At 54.0% G+C, this 20,240-nt stretch overlaps 1 protein-coding gene across 3 annotated transcripts in view; it reads right to left on the reverse strand.

Moving 5' to 3' along the window:
• Positions 1-223: 223 nt before the first annotated feature.
• SYNGR1 (synaptogyrin 1) overlaps positions 224-20,240 on the reverse strand; it is a 31,364-nt gene continuing 11,347 nt past the window's right edge. The window contains exons 2-4 of one of the 3 annotated variants that reach the window (XM_043880905.1): positions 9,602-9,839; positions 8,079-8,224; positions 224-3,986 (exon numbers count right to left, since the gene is read on the reverse strand). In XM_043880905.1, the coding sequence (XP_043736840.1) occupies positions 3,765-3,986; positions 8,079-8,224; positions 9,602-9,839 (606 nt within the window). In that variant the 3' untranslated portion in view covers positions 224-3,764. Of the gene's footprint in view, positions 3,987-6,482; positions 6,787-8,078; positions 8,225-9,601; positions 9,840-20,240 lie in introns of those variants that run through there. The other 2 variants (XM_043880906.1, XM_043880907.1) reach the window with 2 other exon arrangements.

The raw sequence follows: 20,240 nt of genomic DNA on the forward strand, positions 1-20,240 counted from the left end.
CTTGGCTGCCTCTAGAATGGACCAGGCTACGGAGTGGCGATGGGGTGTGTGTGCGTGTACACAAGTCAAGTTGGGGGGTACAACTGTAATGATTTTACTTTTTAACTAAGCAATAATGAACAATAAAGCATGTTCTAGGTCAGGGGAGACAGAGGCGACGGGGAAACACCAAGCCACACTCGCGAAGAACAAAGCAACACCGTGACACTCTGCAGTCCGCTGGTGGGTTTCGAGTCTTCTCTTTATTACTATGTCACCAGAAGTCACCACCTTCACTTGGTTCACCACAAATGGACGGATGGCATAGAGGAGGGTGCCACGGGGCCAGGATTCACTCTTGAGAGACTTAACCAGGTGGTGGGGGAGTCCAGAGTGGGGGTCCAGGATGGGGACCGCCATTCACTGCGCACACGCACACACACACAGATATATTTGTGGAGCCTTATATTATACATCTTATATATAGAAAATATATATATTTATACTATACACAGGCAGTAACGCTGCGGGTAGGGCAGGGGCAGCCAGACAAGGGCTGTGGGCACCTGGGGATGGGGAGTGTCACATTGAGGGGCAGCGCCAGGAGATGGGTGGACACATCCATCCTCCCACAAACTCTTGTTGGGAGGGGTGCTCCCCCTTTGTGCTCCGTAGAGAATCAAAGGGGTCTTGGGCCAAGATTAGGGGCTCCCGAGGGGTAGTACTGGGGGGGGGGTCTTGGCTACATGGGGAAAGCCTGGGACCCCCAACAGTCTTTGAAGATCAAGAATCACCTGGGAACCTGGGAAGGTTGGAGTGGGGAGAAGATGCTGGGACCCTCGGAGCTAGCCCCAACAGTTGCACCCCCAGGTGTGGTAGGAGTCACACCCAGGCAGATGACCTGTGACTGCACAATCAGAGGCCGGAGACCTGGATCCGGAACCTCTAGCTCTGTGCTTAACCGTGGACAAATCACTGTCTTCCTGGCCCAGACTTCGCCCCTGTAAGGGTCCTTGCAGCTCTAAACTCGTGTGGAACCCAGTTTTCCTTGGCCCTCTCTTGTATGCGATGGGAGGAGGGGGTCCAAACTCAGCAAGGTCAGACTGCAGGGGTGCCCTTCTCCAAGGAAGGGCTTGGAAGCAGGGGGGAGACAGCAGGGAGGGAGAGGGGGTACCACTGACCTGTCAGCACTGGCTCCAGGCTTGAGGCCTCCAGGGGATTGTCCTCAGCCAACAGAAGCAGCAAGACTTCCCCACCGACCACTCAGAAGGGGAGTCAGGAGCCCTGGGTCTCAGTCAAATCCTTCGCTCCACATCTCTGGTCCTCTTTCTCACCCACCAGGGCACAGCCTGACCACGGATGGGGTCCTGCCTGGGTGGCACCCCCAGACTAGTGGGGAAGGCTGAGTGAAATGATTCAGCACCCCCATTTCTGGCAGGGGGTCTGGTAAACCTTCCCATTCTGGGGTGGCAAGGAGATTCTGTAATAAATACCCAGTACCTTGCTCTCTCACCCAGCATCACCAGCAGCTGGTCGGTGCCCAGGGGAACAGATGGGCAGCACCATGGGGTCTCCTGGTACCCATCAGCAAGAGAGGGTTTTGGTAGGGAGGGGGCAAGGGGGAGGACTTCTCATAGCATCCTGCATGGGCACCGAACTTCTCTCTACCAGAAACACACCACGTCCACCTGCACCCTGACCTGCTTTGCAAACCTCTGGTCTAGTGCAGGCTCCACTGCTCAACGTGGAAGATACCAGAGTCCCATCCTGTCCCAACCTGGGCCACCCTAGGGGAGCCCCTTTCCCAGATGTGGAAATTTGAAGTCCCCAAAAAGCAACTGTTACCCGGCTGTCTGGGGTCCTCTCCCAACACTGCTGCCCCTTGGGAGGATTTGATCAGACCTGATCCACGCTCCACTGCTAACTCACTCACGCACTGAGCCTCAGTTTCTCCTTCTGTTAAGCGGGGGCAATGATGCTGCTTCTCTGCCAAGAGAATTCCCGCTCCTTCCCTCACTGCCACGCTAACACCGACCCATCATCCAGGCCCCTCCGTGGGGACCTGCAGTCCATACAGCCATACTCACACAACACCTGGCCCCGGTGAGGGACCCTGGGTCCAGCGGTCAGTTTAACGCTCATCTCTGAGGACAGTCAGCTCCTTGAGGGCAGGGACCCCACCCTCTGTGTTCCTGCCACAAATGCCCCATCACTGCTGCATCAACAAGCAAGTGAGTGGATATGACCTGCCTCTTAGGGTTCTCGTGGGGGCTGGTGGTGGGAACACCTAGCACTGTGCCAACCCACAATCCCATTGCCCTGCTCCCCAAGGCACTGGCAGGTGGACACTGTCCCCAAACTGTCTCCCCGCTTCAAGGCCTCCCCATCCTATAAGGCTCAGTGGGGAGCCTGCATTATACAAGAGTCCCTCCTCACACTCCCCGTGCCTCCGGGGACACCTGCCACCCTCTCCCCTAGCCTGTGGCCTCCCCCAGACTTCCATGCCTGAGGGGCTCTCACCACTCATCTTGGGGACAGTCTGTCCCACAGCAGCAGCTTCCAGGTGGAGGCCGTGCTGGGTCTAGAGCCCTGTCTTCCCACAGGGAGCCCAGTCACTTGGCAGGCCTTCTGGAAGGCCTTGGCTTGGCCGTCCCCGCCCCTCGGCCCCCAGCTGATCCCGGATGAGGAAAAGATGACACAGTGTCCCAGATCAGTTCTGTTTCCTGGGAGGTCACAGGGGCAGGGAAGGGGGCACCTTCTGGGTGGCTGGATGAAGCAGCCCAGGTAGCAAGCCCAGCTCTGCCACTCACTCCCTGTGATCCTGGGCCAGGCACTCCCCCTCCAGGCCTCCTTGTCCACCCAGCCCCAGGCAGGGACTTAGCGCGCCACTCCTAGAGGCAGGGACAGTGGTCGTTCTGTCGGGAGGCCGTGAAGGCCTGCTGGAGCTCCTGGGAGGATGCACACAGCTCGGAGCGGTACAGGGGAGCCAGGCCGGCCCGCTCGGCTCTCTCGCCCGGGAAGGCGGCCAGGGCAGAGGCCGGCGGGATGTGGGGAGAGGGGCCTGGAGGCAGGGCTGTCCCACTGGGCGGAACAGCCGGGGCAGAGCAGGCCCCTGGCTTGCAGCAGAATCAGGGTGTCTCACGGGCTGAGGTCCCCAAGGCCTCCCGGGGGGGTGTAGCACTAAGCGGCACAGCCCTGGGCTCGGGGATGGGGGAAGGTGGAGACCCTGGGGGGCAGCAGGTGGTGGCCCCACCTCTATCACTGGCTGCCTGAGTGACCCTGACCTCGCCAGGACTCAGTTTCCTCAACCATAAAATGGAGACGGCCCAACACTCCGAGCAGGGCGGGGGTGTCACTCCTAGCAGGTGACAGCCCCCACTGTCCTGCGGGTACTCACACCCTGCAGTCAAACCTTCCCAGCATCCTCCCGGTGGAACATTCTCTCCATTCCTACCTCTGGTTAAGAGCAGGGCCTCCTCCACATCCCCTCTTCCTCGTCTCCGGGGACCATCTGTCTTAGCACTCGTGTCAAGCACAGGCCTGACATACAGTAGGTGCTCGACGAAGGCTCGCAGACATAAGGAACGAACGCTGCACACACATGTGGACACCCCCAACACCTCACTGCCCCCGCCCACCCGAGCGGCCCTGGACCTCAGTGGAACCACCTGGAGGTGCCGGGCAGGGCAGCCGGGGAGGGAGCAGGGGGGCTGGGTGTGGAGGGAGGGGGCAGGGGGCAGCTGGGGCGGCTCAGGGGCAGGCGGGGGGCAGGTGGTCCCTGTGGCTCAGTAGCCCTGCGACTGGTAGCCCTGGGGCTCGGGCTCGAAGGCGCTGGCCGGCTGCTGGTAGGTGCCGCCCATGCTCGTGGGCTCTGGCCCGGTGCTGGGCTCCACGTAGGGGGCGTAAGGCATGCTGGAGTCCTGGCTGGGGTCCATGTAGTCCTGGGAGAAGAGGGCCGAGTCGGCGCCAATCTGGTACCTCTGGAAGGCCAGCACAGCCTGGCCCGCCTGGGGATGGGGGTTGGCAGGGACAAGGACAGGCGGGAGGGGGCGGTTAGGGGAGAGACAGACAAGAGCACTGGGTTAGTAGAGGTTAGTCCACAGGACACAGACAGTAGAGGGTTAAATATCCTCAAAACACGCTTGAAGGGGTCAGAGGAAAGCTGTCCTCACAAGCCAACCCCGAACTACACTGTCCAGCCAATAAGAACTTTGGAGATCACCTGCCTGATGACCCTAAAGCCAAAGGCTAATGAGGGTCAAAAAAAATTCTAGAGTATCCACTCTGGAGTGTTAAAATGGCCTAAGCCCCATAATATTCTTCTCCAACTGTGTTCTTAGGATGTTAGATGGGATGGAGAAAAAAATTTCTTGGTGGGACAGAGAAATGTTGGCCTCTCTTAAAAGTTATTTGGTCCCTCTTGCAGCTAGGCATAGCCATATGACTAAGCTATAGCCAATGGGTCAGCCCCAAGTTCCCTGTCTCACCCTTTGACTTGATGACTGGAATGCAGATGTGAGAGCTGGTGCTCTAGCTGTCATATTGGACAATTAGGTCCATGAGCCAAACTGTAGGGATGGAAGAGGCCTCAGTCACTAAAGACTTCTGGAGTCACTTATGCCAGCCCTGGACTGTCTTTCCAGACTTAACACTTTTTTTTAGACCACTGCATTTGTGATTTCTGTCATTTGCTGCTGAATCTAATTCTAACTGAAATGTTTAATCAAATAAGTTTGGGAAACTGAGTTAAACAGAGGACCACAGGAGTCATCAGAACTTTGAATGTTTCATGTATGCTGGGATCCCCAAGCAAGCAACCACTTATCTGACTACTGAAGTCCTTTTTACATAGAACTTAGTTGGGAAAGACTTGTCTATAGCATATACGCATAGGTGGGAAACCCTTTTTAAGTAAAAGCAATTACATTATCATTAAAGACAATGAAACTGATCACACCAAGCTAGGGAATAAATTAAATCTGTCATTAAAAGACAATGTTTACAGGCTTATGCTGAAAGCCTTCTCCAGAGGTCTTTCCAACCCAGATCATCTGCCTGTGATGGGAAGATGCTTATGTTCTACATACTTCTGTTTGGGGGCCAAGAAGACTGAGGCCTAGAAAAGGGGGGCCTCATGGAAGAGTCAGTGCCAAAATCCAGATCTGAACATGGAGGTCCTGCCCCTTTAGGCCAGGGCCCTCCCCATCTCCTTCCTTTTGATCGGCCGGCTGACAAGGCACTAATTCAACCAGGAACCTGAGAGGGCCAGCAGGTGAGAGGCAGGGGCAGAAGTGCCAGGGGCCTGGGAAAGGCAGACCAGGCCTCAGGAGGTAGGCTGAGGAAATCAGCAGTGGCCCTCTTATACTTTCCATGATGTTGGTATGAGGTCCTGGCTACAGGGCGCCCAGATGCAAGAGCCTGGGGAAGGGAGGTGGAAAGCCCCTCCCCCACCCAGGGTAGAGGCCACGTCTTAGCACCCTTGAGCCATCAGTGAGTCCATAAGAGCACAAAGGGAATGGATGAATGAGTTCCTAAGAGGAATTTCTGCAGACACGGTCCTCCCGAGCTCCCTGGCTCCACTGCTGTCCTGCACAGAGGCAGAGGGCTAGAGCCGATGACCTCTGCAGATCCTTCCTGGGCGGGGCTCTGGCTACAGGCAGCTAGCGCTATCTCTGTGGTCACTTCTTCATCCCCGCTGAGTCAAGGCTTCTCTGAGCCATCCAGTTCAAAGAGCCACAGACAGGAGCTGTGGAGGGGGTGTGGGCCCCTGCTGGGCCTGGGTGCAGAGGTGAGGCTGGGAGTTCCGCTCAGAGCCCAGGGACCTAGTGGTCCACCTGGCTCTGCTTCTTCAGAGCAGGCGCACTCTCTGCGGCATCTCCACTGCGCAGGGCTTTGCCCCAGGGGCCAGTCTGTGTTCCAGGGCAGCCGAGGGCCCCGGGGAGGGAACCTGTGTAGGACTGGAGACCAGGGTCCTTTGGAAGATCAGGGATTCACCACACAGGAATCACTCCCAAAGGAGAGGTTATGAAGGTGTCCCTGACTCCTTGAAGAGAATGAATGAATGAACAGAAGAACTGACATTTATTGAGCATCTCTGTGCCAAGCCCTGTGCCAACCTTCGTTTCATCTGCACAACAGCGCTGAGAGGTTGGTTCATGACCACTCCTCAGTCCAGGGAGGCAGACTGAGGCACAGAGTGGTGCGTGGCTCTGCCCAGGGTCCCACAGCACACAACAGCAGAGCCGGACCAGGAGTCCTCTGCTGTGCCGGGCCAGGCCCCTCTCGGCAGCCAGCCTCCACGGGTACTGTAAAATCGGCCTTCACATTGCAGCTGTAGGAGGAGCTCTCAGCCCACAGCTGGGCACCCTGGCAGCTCTTACGGAGCCACCTCCGGCCTGTGGCAGCGCGTTTGAGAGAGATTTCGGTTTGTCTCTCTTCCCATCCCCAGCCTGTGGGCTCCCGGGGCCAGGAACCACCTCTGATTCATCACTAGGCACAGAACAGTTGCTCAATAAATGTTTACTGAATGAACAGACACATGAAGAATCAACAAAGGAGGTGATGAGGAAGTGGTGAGCCTTAACTGGCCCCTCTAGCCAGCCTTCCACTACCCTGCACGCCCTGGCATCTCGGCTGGTCCAGGCAGTGGGCCGCCCTTCAACCTTGCCACTGGGCATATACTTAGGGCTTCCTGCTTCTGGAAGCTGTGCAGGCCTACGGCTGTGCCGAGGCGGGAAACAGCGTGTTGTATTCCTCCTGGAAGGTAAGGTCCTTGAATCTCCGCACGGCCAAGGCTGCGGTCAGGCTCTGCCAGGAGAGAGCAGGGGTGAGGCCGGCGGGGAAGAAGAAGGGGCAGGCAGAGGCGCCATCAGGGAGGCTGGCTTCAGGGAGCCGGTCGGCACCTGTCAGTCAGCCATTCAGACTCCGCCCCTGGAAGTCCCGGTGACCAATCACTCACTCCTCCTCTGCAAGCCCCGCCCCAGGGGAAAATGGATGTCTCGGTGTCCACAAAAAGAGGAAGAAATTTGGCCAGGATGGGCGCAGGAGGGGGACAGGGGAGGCTGGCTGCAGCACGGTCTCACAGGAGTGGCCAGCGCTGGTGCCTATATACAGCGCCGGAGGGCTTCTCCTTGAAGAAGGCCGAGGACAGCTCAAAGGCATGGACGGGAGGGGGTTGTGGGAGGGGAAGGGAGACCCCTTGGGACAGGGGAACAGAGCCCATATGACCCTAGACATCTGCAGAAGGGAGATGGGAGAAAAAAAAATGTTGAGAGGACATGGAATCAGTGGGAAGGAGGAGCCAGTCACGCTGTCATGCTGCCTGGTGCTGGAGACCACCAGATCCAAAGTCCACAAAGGGGTGACCTCTGGCCAGGGGGGCCCAGAGACATGCCTTTTTTGACCTACATATGTATGTGGAGGTCACATATATATATGGGTTTTTAACACACAAAGATCAGAATCCACAGAGAAGTTCAGATTCCTGGCCTCCCTGGGAAAACCAGAAGCCCTGGCCTCTGTGGGTCCCTAGTCCTGCTCAGCACAGGGGCCAGGTAGAGGGTGCCCTTTCAGGATGTTTTACACCTGCCGCCCGGTCCACGCACTCCTTCTCTCATTCTGCCTGCCAGATGGGCACCTGTGTTTGTGACCCATCCCACTGCAAACCCAATCTCCCCATTTTACAGACAGGAAGACAGAGGCCCAGAACACTAGGGGAAACCCCAAGATTCAACCCAGGACTCCTGACACTCAGTCTCTGCTCCTTCTCAGCCTTGAATCTCAAAGCCTTATCTTCCCTTCGAGGCCTCAGCCTTCTCGTCTGTAAAAGGGAACAGTAAATAACTACCTCCCAATGACCAGAGTGGTTAGGAGGGGAATCCGTTCCCACAGGAAGAGTGCCCTGCACCAGAGCCAGGGTCTGCCATCACCCCCGACCATCCTGGCTGGCAAAGGGCAGCGGTCTCCCTCCTCAGGGAGCAGCCCCGCCGTGTGCATTGAGGCGGGAAGCAGCACAGAGACCCTGGCTGGTGTTCAAAGGCCCCCCGCCCGGGAGCCCGGCTGGGGCGGGCTGGTGTGGGCTGGCTGGACGGTGTACTCACCCACGTGAAGATGGAGAAGAAGGAGAAGGCGATGGCGGCCCGGGCCGCGTCTGTCCCCTCGTTCAGCGGGTTGTCCTTGGGCTCGGAGACCTGCCACTGGTTGGCCAGGAAGCAGAAGGCCACGAACCAGAGGAAGGCCCAGAAGGCTGGGGTGGGCGCAGGGCCAGGCAGCCCACGTCGGGGGAGGGCGGGGGGGAGGAGACGGGAAACCGAGGAACCGGGGAGGTTCGAGGGTGTGTCTCCCACGCTCCCCACCCACAGAGGGAGAGGAGGTGGGGGGTCAGAGCGCAGGAAGCAGGGGGGAGGCACAGGCGGGAACAGAGAGGCCGGCCACACCCGGAGCAGGAGAGAGAGAGACCCCGGGAAGGAGGCGGCCAGGACCGGAGCAGAGGCAGGGAGGGGCAGGCGGGGAGAGAGGGAGGGACGGGGAGACGGAGAGACAGAGAAAAGTCAGTGAGCCTGGGCTGCGCTGCTCTAATCAGCCAGCACAGGCTTCCCGGCTGAATCCCTGACTGACCCGTGGTCCAGCCTGAGGCCTGCAGCTCTTCTGTGAGGGGCGGCCACCTGAAACACCCCCCACAACCTGGCTGCAGCCTCCCAGAGAACTAGACCGAGCAGGACGAGGGGACACGTCTGTTTGCAGTCCCACGGAGCCTGGAGGTGACTGAGGGTTCCTTAGAGAGCCCAGGTCTGGGAGTTTTAGGAGTGGGAGGCTTGTGGGGACAAGTTCTTCTCTGGATGCCCACAGTCTACCTAGAGAAGTCCAGAGCTGCCCTGGATGAAGAGCGTGTGTGCCCAAGGGGTGGCGCCTAGAGCCCAGCCCTTCCCAGAGGCACTGCCAAGGAACCCTGGGGCTCTGTGGAGCACAGTTTGAGAACCACTCGCGGCATATTTGTACCTTCAAGTCTGAGAGGCCCCAGGCCTCACTGCCTGCAGACCAGACACATCCTGAGAGCCCTGGAAGCGGCTGGAGGGACCCCAGACAGAGACCTGAGAGCCCCAGGCCAGGGACACCGAGCCCGGCTTCCTCCTATCAGTCTCTCGGATTCACGGGGACAGAGGCCAGGGTACCTCTGCCAAAGCCGCTTCTGAAGGGCAAGGGCCGCACCCCAGCTCCAGTCCTGACCCTCCCAGGGCACCTACTGTGTGCCGGGCCTTTGGCCATCACCCGGCTTAGTTCTCAAGGGGCTCCACCAGGGAGAGGGGCCAGAGGAGGCCAGTGAAAGCAGAGGAAACCCCTCTGGACATTGTGTTCCTACTCTGCCGTGAGCTGTGGGCTGTCTTGGGGTCTCGGGCCCCGCCCTGGTCCTACACGACCCTGCTGCCAGCCTTGTGACCCCAAATCTGTCCCTTTACAAGTGTCTGCACCTCAGTTTCCCCATCTGGAAAATGGGCAGAAGAGTGGCAGCCACCTCCCAGGTGTGTGTGAGGCTGAGCAGGACCACAGCCGGGATAGCCCCCTGCAGACTCTGTGCTGCTGGTGGGGGGAGGGGGGGGGCAGTGCCCACCGGGGTGGGGCTCACCCGAGACGCCGATGTCGGACAGGACGGCCTTCTTCCGGTCCTTGACGCTGCTTATCTGGGGGAAGTACACGTCCAGGGCCAGGTAGAGCAGGCAGGTGAGGAAGGCGAGCACGCCCACAGTCACACCATAGCCGCAGGCATTGGGGTTGCGGTTGTAGATGCAGAACTCCTCGCTTTCCAAGGGGCTGTTGAGGTAGCCCTCATTCACGATGGAGCCGAACACCACAATGGAGAAGACCTGCAGTGACAGGGGAGGGGCGGGGGTGGCCGTGAGACCCGGGGAGGCCCCTCCAAGGACCAGCCAGGGGGGGTGGGGGAGGGCTACCAACCCCCACGCCGGCTGCCTGCCCCTCTGTGAGCCCTCTTCACCCCAAACAGTAACAGGGCTGGGGTGAGGCAGGCAGGTCAGAGGGGGAGGCCCAGAGAGGGAGGGAAACTTGCTTGAGGTCACACAGCACAGGTGGGGTCAATCACTTCCTTCTTCAGCTGGAGGCACTGAGGATCCCCCCCATCAGAATCGATGTGGCCCCACCCCCCTTCCAGCCAGGTGCTAAGAGGCCTTCCTGGGCCCTGACACCAAGGTTCCTCTAGGACTGGACCCGGCCTCCCAGAAGAAGCCGTCTCAACCTTCCAGGTGGTGAACTGCCAAGCCCACAAGCCCCTGGCTGATTCTGGCATGAGCCAGCGCCATCATGGGTTCTGTGGAACAACAGGGTGTTCTGGGATCTCAGGCCCTGTCCTTGGTCCCATCCTTCCCTGATGCCCAGGCGCTGACAAGCAGAAAGAATGACAAATGAACAAATACACCAGTTACAACCCTGTCAATTACAGGGCAACCTGCAGGACCCCAAGTGTAACAGATGTTACCTCCTTTAACGCCCCCAACAACCTCCAAGCCAGGTCTATTTCAGCTGAGTTGACCGCCAGCAGGGGGTGGTCCCTCCTGACCCTACCTCCTGGTATCTACATCCTTGTGCTATCTCCTTCTCCTTGACTGTGGGCTGAGCCTAGTGAGTTGCTTCTAAACAGAACAGAGTATGACAAGAAGAGACGGGATGTCACTTGTGTGAGGAGATTACAAAGACCCAGCCTCGGTCAAGCTCATCCTCTCCGGCCCCTCCTTGCCCGCTCTGAGGGAAGTGGCCGCCAGGTTTTGAGCTGCTTATGGAGAAACACACGGACGTGGAACTGAGGGAGGTCCCCAGGCAATAGCCAACAGGGAACTCAGCCCACAGGGAGTCAGTCCTGCCAGCACCGTGTAAGTGAGCGTGACGACAGAGCTACCCTCAGCCTTCAGATGAGACCACAGCCCTGGCCAACACCACGATGTGCGAGGCAGTGGCACCTCACTACGCAGGTTCCTGGTCACGGAAACTGTGAGGATACAAGCGCTTTTGTTGTTGTTGTTTACATGTGCTTGATTTATTTGGCTGCATCAAGTCTTAGTTGCGGCATGCAGGATCTTGGTTACTGCGTGCAGGATTCTCTCTAGTTTTGGTGGGCAGGCTTAATGGCTGCACTGCATGTGGGATCTCAGTTTCCTAACCAGAGACTGAACCAGCGTCCTCTGCATTGGAAGGCGGAGTCTTAACCACTGGACCACCGGGGAAGTCCCCGAACATTGCTTGTTTTAAGTCATTACATTTGGGGGTGTGCTGTTGAGACAGTCAATTCCTAGGCAGACTGATAAGAAGTCCAGGGGTCCCCAAGAAGAGAGGGGTCTGGAATTCTCAAGGAGGAAGAAAGGACAAACTTTTTTTGTTCCTCTACATTCCTTAGGATTATATAACAATAATGTATCCTGCTTGAGGACAGTCTCTGGAAAAAACCTTCTGGCTAATCTTGTTATCTTAAGGTGTAAATTATGGGAGTAGGTCTAGTGAGGTCTTTACAACCTCGGGACATTCTTTTGATTCACTGTAATAACTAATTAGAGAGTATATAACTCCATGGCTAACACTAGCAAGGGGATACTCTTTCTGCCTTCTTCTGATGCCTATGTCAGAAGCTTTCTCTATCTCCTTTATACTTTAGTAAAACTTTATTACACAAAAGCTCTGAGCAATCAAGCCTCGTCTCTGGCCCTGGATTGAATTCTTCTCCTCCGGAGGTCAAGAATCTCGGCGTCTTTGCATGGTTCAGCAACAACCTTTCATCTTGGGGGCTCGTCCAGGATTCTTCAGGACAAGGTAAGGATGCTTGGAGCTCTAGTTACACAAAGCTCTGAGCGATCAAGTCTCATCTCTGGCCCCGGACTGAATTCTTCTCCTCCGGAGGCCAAGAATCCCGGCGTCTTTTCATGGTTCAGCAACAACCTTTCACTGTGATGCAGCAGCAGCTGACGAACACAATCAGTATCACTGGTGTTTTGCAGATGAGACAGGGAAGGTGGTGTTAGTTTATGTGCCCAGAGTCACATAGATGGGACGTGGCAGAGCTGGCTTCAAACCCAGCGACCTGATTCTGAACTCCAAGCTTCTTCCTTCTGCCTCTCACCTCCCCTGAAACTCTGAGGATGAAGAGGCCCACCCACAGTCAATGGACAAACACACAGACAGGAAGACAGAGCCTCAGATGTGGCCTGCAGTGAGCTTGAGGTGCAGCTGTATAGGACTTTTTTTTTTTTAACTTTATTTCATATTGAAGTATAGCTGATTAGGGGCTTCCCCGATGGTTCACTGGGTAAAGAATCTGCCTGTGATGCAGAGAGACGTAGGAGACACAGGAGACGTAGGTTTGATCCCTGGGTTGTGAAGATCCTCTAGAGTAGGAAATGGCAACCCACTCCAGTATTCTTGCCTGGAGAATCCCATGGACAGAGGAGCCTGGCAGGGTACAGTCCATGGGGTTGCAAAGAGTCAGACAGGACTGAGCACATAGCTGATTAACAAGGTTGTGTTAACAAGGTTGTAACAGTTTCAGGCGGACAGCAGAGGGACTCCGCCACACATACACATGTATCCACCCTCTCCCAAACTCCCCTCCCATCCAGGCGGTCACGTACCAGAGCTCCTGTGCTATACAGTCTTTGTTGGTTATCCATTTTAATGCAAAGGATTTTAATTGCCCATTTCCCACTTTGCCTGCCAATTTTTCCACAATAAGGAACTATAATTTCACTGTGAACCAGATACATTTTTGCCCTTGGCTAACACCTTGGATGGGTAGAGACTCCATGGCAGGTGTGAGAAAAAATATGAGAAGCATCATTTTTCTAGTTGTATCTTTAAGATGTCTACACATGGATTTTATAACATACTAGATACGTCAGTATAGTAGTAATATATATATAAAACAAATCTACATTTTTATTGAAGTATAATTGTATATTATACAAGTATATAATATATACTTGTGATTCAGTTTTTAAAGCTTATACTCGATTTATAGTTATTATAAAATATTGGCTATAGTCTCCATGATGTACAGTAAATCCTTGTAGCTTACTTTATACGTAACAGTTTGTACCTCTTAATCCCCAACCCCTGTATTGCCCCTCCCTGCTGGTAACCACAAGTTTATTCTCTGTATCTGTAAATCTGCTTCTTTTTTGTTGTATTTACTAGTTTGTTGACTTTTTAGACTCCATATATAACTGATGTACAGTATTTGTCTCTGTCTGACTTATTTCACTTAGCATAGTACCCTCCAAGGCTATTCATGTTGCTGCAAATCACAAATTGTCCTTCTTTTTTATGACTGAGTAGTATTCCATTCCAAGACGGATTTAGAAAAGGCAGAGGAACCAGATATCAAATTGCCAACGTCCGCTGGATCATCGAAAAAGCAAGAGAATTCCAGAAAAATACCTACTTCTGCTTTATTGACTACACCAAAGCCTTTGACTGTGTGGATCACAACAAACTGCAGAAAATTCTTAAAGAGACAGGAATACCAGACCACCTTACCTGCCTCCTAAGAAATCTGTATGCAGATCAAGAAGCAACAATTAGAACTGGACATGGAACAACAGACTGGTTCCAAATTGGGAAAGGAGTACATCAAGGCTGTATATTGTCACCCTGCTTATTTAACTTATATGCAGAGTACATCATGTGAAATGCCAGGCTGGATGAAGCAAAAACGCATCAAGATTGCCAGGAGAAATATCAATAACCTCAGATATGCAGATGACACCACCCTTATGGCAGAAAAGGAAGAACTAAAGAACTCTTTATGAAAGTGAAAGAGAAGAGTGAAAAAGCTGGCCTAAAACTCAACAATCAGAAAACTAAGATCATGGCATCTGGTCCCATCACTTCATGGCAAATAGATGAGGAAACAATGGAAACAGTGAGAGACTTTATTTTTTCGGGCTCCAAAATCATTGCAGATGGTGACTGCAGCCATGAAATTAAAAGACGCTTGCTCGTTGGAAGAAAAGCTATGACCAACCTAGACAGCAAATTAAAAAGCAGAGACATTACTTTTCTAACAAAGGTCTGTGTAGTCAAAGCTATGGTTTTTCCAGTGAGTGAAGTCGCTCAGCTGTGTCCGATTCTTTGCGACCCCATGGACTGTAGCCTACCAGGCTCCTCAGTCCATGGGATTTTCCAGGCAAGAATACTGGAGTGCGCTGCCATTTCCTTCTCCAGGGGATCTTCCTGAGCCAGGGATCGAACCCAGGTCTCCCGCATTGTAGACAGACGCTTTACCATCTGAGCTACCAGGGAAGCCCTATGGTTTTTCCAGTAGTCATGTACAGATGTGAGAGTTGGACTGTAAAGAAAGCTGAGCGCCAAAGAATTGATGCTTTTGAACTGTGGTGTTGGAGAAGACTCTTGAGAGTCCCTTGGACACCAAGAAGATCCAACCAGTCCATCCTAAAGGAAATCAGTCCTGAGTATTCATTGGAAGGACTGATGCTGAACTCCAATACTTTGGCCACCTGATGCAAAGAACTGACTCCTCGGAAAAGACTCCGATACTGGGAAAGATTGAAGGCAGCATGAGAAGGGGACGACAGAGGATGAGATGGTTGGATGGCATCACTGACTTTATGGACATGAGTTTGAGCAAGCTCCAGGAGTTGGTGATGGACAGGGAAGCCTGTTGTGCTGTAATCCATGGGGTCACAAAGTCAGACACAACTGAGCGACTGAACTGAACTGAGTATTCCATTGCATATATATACCACATCTTCTTTATCCATTCATCTGTTTTTCTTTTTTAATATTTATTTTTATTTATTTATTTGGCTGCATGGGGGTCTTAGTTGTGGCACATGGGATCTTCATTGTGGCATGCAAACTCTTAGTGCAGCATGTGAGATCCAGTTCCAGTTCCATGACCAGGGATTGAACCCCGGTCCCCTACACTGGGAGTACAGAATTAACCACTGGACCACCAGGGAAGTTCCTATCCATTCATCTGTTGATGGACACTCAGGTTGCTTCCATTTCTTGGCAACTGTAAATGATGCTGCTATGAACACTGGGGTGCATGCATCTTTTCAAGTCAGTGTTTTTGTTTTTCTCAGATAAATGCCCAGGAGTGGAACTGCTGGGTCACACGGTAGTTCTGTTTTTAGTTTTTTGAGACACCTCCATACTGTTTTCCACAGTAGCTGCACCAATTTACATTTCCATCAAAGGTGTATGAGGATTCCCTTTTCTTCACATCCTCATCAACATTTGCTATTTGTGTTCTTTTTGATGATAAGTATTCTGACTGATGTGAGGTGATATCTCATTGTGGTTTGGATTTGCATTTCCCTGGTGATTAGTGATGCTAAGCATCTTCTTATGTGCCTGTTGGCCATCTGCATGTCCTCTTTGGGGAAATGTCTATTCAGATCTTCTGCCCATTTTTTAATCAGTGTTTTTTGTTTCTTTTTTTTTACAGGGTTTGTGTGTGTGTGTGTGTGTGTGTGTGTGTGTGTGTGTGTGGTGTGTGTGTGTGTGTGTGTTGAGTTGTATGAGCTGTTTACATATGCTGGATATTAACCCCTTATCAGCCATATCAATTGCAAATATTTTCTCTCATTCAGTGGAGCTGTCTTTTTGTTTCGTGTATAATTCCACGGACTGTATAGTCCATGGGATCGCAAAGAGTCGGACTCAACTGAGCTACTTTCACTTTGGTGTGCAAAAGCTTTCAAGTTTAATTAGGTCTCATTTGTTTATTTTTGCTTTTATTTCCTTTGCTTTAGGAGATAAATTCCCCCAAAATATTGCTAGAATTTATGTCAAAGAGTGTTCTGCTTATATTTTCCTCTATGGGTTTTACCTCACATTTAGGTCTTCAACCTATTGTGAGTCTGTTTTTGTATATGGTATGAAAGAATGCTCTGATTTCATTCATTTATATGTAGCTGTCCAGTTTCCCCAGCACCACTTATTGAAGAGACTACTTTTTCTCCATTGTATATTCTTGCCTCCTTTGTCATAGACTAACTGACCGTAAGTGCATGGGTTTCAAATTCACACTTCATGGGAGGACTGACTCAAAATTTTTTTCCTAAAGGAGTGCATGATCTAAAGTTTGGAGATCACTGGTTCATGACACTGTGTGTTAAGGATTCTGGCCCAAACATCCACCAGCAGACAAGCGGAGAAGTAAGCTGTGGCACAGCCATACAATGGAATATTATTCGGCCACGAAAAGGGGCAGAGTTCTGATACAACTGGAGGAACCTTGAAACTGATGAAGAAAGAAGTGCAAGAAGCCAGACATGAAAGGTCAGTATTATGATTTCTTTTATGTACTATACCCATAATAGGCAAAACATAGAAAACAGACTAGAGATCACCAGTGGCTGGGGAAGTGGAGAATGGGGAGTGACTACTTAATGGGTATGGGGGGTATTTATGGGGGTAATGAAAAAGTTTCGAAACTAGACAGCTGACAGTTGTACAACACTGTGAATGCACTAAATGTCACTGAACTGTATACTTAGAAATGGCTTATTGTGGGTAATGTGAATTTTTTTTCTGCAATTCAAAAAAAAGAAAGGATTGACAGGCTGTGTCCTGGTTCAGTCATGGGCACCGAAGTGGGCAGTGGCGGCCCGTGAGCCACACGTCTGCCAATCCTGACTTGGGAACGTACATGTCACCACAGCCCCAGGCCTCTGGAGGCCTCCGGGCTCACAGCTCTGCCCAGTCACAGGCTCCGGTATTCACAATCACCCCATGGAACAGTGAGGGTGATCCCTACTGCCCCCAACTGACACAGCAGGAAAACCGAGGCTCCGAAAGAGAAGGAGCTCACTGTCAGGAGCACAGGCTGAATCTGAGCCCACTTCTCCTCAATCTCAGCCCCACGTGCTCTTCCACCTGACCGAGCTGGCTCGGCCTCAGGAGGCAGACCCTAAAGGAGGGGTGACCCTTTATTTCCAGAGACCCAGGGGATCAGCAGGAAAGCAGGCCGTGGGGCCGGAATGGCAGGTCTGGCGTTCGGGGTCACAGGAGGGGAGAAGCAGGAAGTCCTGGCTTCAAAGCAGTCGTCAGACGGATCCCTGGGCTACTGACACGGCCCAGAGGAGCGAGGCAGATGCCAGCGCGGGGTGAAGGCGGGCTCTGACAGCCGGCTGCCTGGGCCATGCCCTGCACAGCTCCAGGGTCCACCGCTCACACAGCCCCTTGGACTGTGACCAGACCAGTCTAAGACTCCTACCAGAAAGCCGCCAGGTCGGGAATCTGAGGCTCTGTCTTCAGGTTCGGTCACTAGACGCCACTGATCCAGCAAAATGGAAAGACAGTGAAAGTCGCTCAGTCGTGTCTGACTCTTTGTGACCCCACAGACTATACAGTCCATGGAATTCTCTAGGCCAGAATACCGGAGTGGGTAGCTGTTTTCTTCGCCAGGGGTCTTCCCAACCCAAGGATCGAACCCAGGTCTCCTGCATTGCAGGCGGATTCCTTACCAGCTGAGCCACAGGAGAAGCCAGAGAACACTGGAGTGGGTAGCCTATCCCTTCTCCAGCGGATCTTCCCAACCCAGGAATCGAACCGGGGTCTTAAAAGCCTCTTGATTAGAGAGAGACTTCAGACACGAGGAGTCACGCAGACCGGATGGATTTAAATCCCAAGCCTGCTGCTCATGCTGTGTGGCCTCCAGCAAATGACTTTACCTCTCTGTGCCTCAGCTTGGTCCTCTGTAAAAATTAACCTTCCCTCCAGGGCGGATGGGAGAATGACATCAGCGAGTACCCAGAGCAGAGCGGCCAGGACTTCATAAGGGTTAACTGCCTTCTCCAGAGGCCCTGGAGAGAAAAGGCAGAGCGCCAGGAAGCCCTCTGGACACTTCCTGACAGACATGCTCCCTGGGGGCTGGAACAAGGGTGGGTCCCCCCTCCCCAAAGCAGGCTGCAATGAGGTTGTAGGGGGAGGGGAGTAGGTGGGCGGAAGTCCGGGCTTTGGGGACCACAGAGGAGGAACCATTAAGACAAGCCCTCTTGGGGGAGAGGAGCAGGGAGTCCTCAGGGAAGCCAGAGGAAAGTGCTGGAGAGGACATGTCCCCAAGAGGGGACAAAGCAAGATCAAAACAGCCTCCGAGGGGCCTGGAGAAGCCACAGGCAGAGCGGAAGGAGGGGGCCTCGGGCCAGCTCCCAGCAGCCTGTCCATCAGAGCTCCCCGCCCTCCTCTCCACAGACACAGCCTTGGGCAGGCATTCATCACAGGTCACAGGCTTCTGGTGCCTCACATTGGGCTGAGAGGGGGTGTCCTGGGATGACCACCTCCGTGGAGACACAGCTATCGGGAGCTGACCAGCTCTGGAGGGACAAGAGCAAGGGGGGCAAGAGCCTGCGTTACGTTAGCCTGGATGCTGAACCTGTGCCTGGCCCCTTGTCTAGTGGGTGGCCTCGGACCGGTGACTTAACCTCTCTGAGTCTCAGTTTCCAAGTCTGCAGTGGCGCCCTACTCTGCACTTTTAGATAACAGCACCTAAACCACTGATGTTTCGTGAGGAATGAGTGAGGTCCTGCATGCAGGGATCAGCCGGTGACCTGGAGTGACCTGTGACCTGGAGCATCCAAAGGTGCCAGACAGACCCTAAACGAGCGGAGTAGATAATGTAGGCCATGACCCATGGGAGGGAGGTGGCAGCGATCAGGGAGGGAACCCTGAGCAGTGATTTCTGAGCTGCGTCAAGAAGGAGCCTAAAGGAGCATCAGGCAGGACAGGAAGAGACAGACTGGGTGAACGGGGGTCGCTGATGTAGTGACCTTTGAGCAGACTCCTGTCTGCAGGGATGTAGGGCCATGGAGATATCCGGGAGAGACGTTCCATGGAGAAGTGGCCACAAGTGCAAAGGCCCTGGGGCAGGAATGAGCCTCGTGGTTGAAGAAGCACAGAGTGTGGCTGAAGGGAGAGAGCACGGGGAAGTCACCCAGGGATTCTAGGCGAAGGCGGAGTTTAGAAGGTGAGTGACTTGATCTGACTTAGGTTTTAAAAGAATCACCCCGGTGAGGTGGAGAAAAGACTGTGGGGCAAAGGTAAAAGCAGGGGGACCAGTGGGACCACGCAGCACCCAGCTGAGGGATTGGGGGGGGCCGCTGGTGTGGGTCAAGGGATGGGGTGAAGGGGTGGGAGGGGACTGTCCTGTGGAGGGGAAGTCACCAGAACCTGCAGACAGAGGCCCGCTGCTGGGAGGGGAGGGGGGCGTCGAGGGTCATGCCAGGTCCCCCAGCTGCAGGGCTGGGCCAGGACTGAGAGCCTCCCCGGGCCAGGCTGAGAGTGTGCTGGTCGAGAAACTGAGGCTCCAGGAAGGGAAGAAGTGCTGCTAAGAACACACAAGCAGGCCCCTGCAGTCTGCCCATGCTCCCTATGGACCTTCTGAGCAGAGGTGAACGCCTCTGTTTAGCCACAGTCTCCCCCGCCCACCGCCCCCGCCGACTCAGTGGGCTGCTCAGGGTCTCAGTGGGGGACAGGCCCATAGATGAATCCAAAGCAGGAGTATGTGCAGGGTCAGGGTGGGGGACGGTGGGAGGCAGCCCCCGCCGAGAGCAGGCCCCAGCCTCAGGTTTCTGTTCCACAGTCAGAGGGAGGAGGAACGGGGACTCCTCCAGGCCCAAGATGGGACTGAAGCACACACTCTTGACTCCTCGAGGTCCCTGTCCTTATTCTCATTCTACCTGTGTCTGGCGGGGGGCCTGCCCAGGTCACATGGCTGGTTGGGGTGGATGCAGACTCAAACCTGGGTCTCTCTGAATCCAAGGCTGGTGCCCTGTGTCGGGCGGCCTCTGGGGTGACCTGCTGAGGCCGGATCTACGGGGACGGCAAAGTGTACACAGAGCAGCCACTGGAGAACCGGAAATGAAACCCAAATGAAATTTGATGCCGGCCACAGCCGCAAAGGCATGGGAGGGAGACGCTCACCCCAACGAGCAGATCTGCTGCAGGGAATGGAGACAGGTCTGCAGAGGCAGAACCAGCAGCTGAGAAACAAGAGAAAATGAGGGTGGGGGCCTCGGGGGGCCCCTGGTTACTGGCAGGCACAGGAAAAACAACATCTTTCCCTTGCACTAGAGAAAATGTTTTTTTAAAAAAAGCACCAAAGTAAACCGGGCCAAGATGTTGTTTTTTTTTTTTCACCATCTTTATAATCCAATCCTGTGTCTAAAAAAAAAGAAAACCCAGATTCCAGATGGCATTTAGAGCAGAGCTATGCCAAACTCAGAAAAATAAATGGGCAG

The sequence above is a fragment of the Cervus elaphus genome, chromosome 22 (genome assembly GCF_910594005.1).
Source record: "Cervus elaphus chromosome 22, mCerEla1.1, whole genome shotgun sequence".
Classification (NCBI taxonomy): domain Eukaryota; kingdom Metazoa; phylum Chordata; class Mammalia; order Artiodactyla; family Cervidae; genus Cervus; species Cervus elaphus.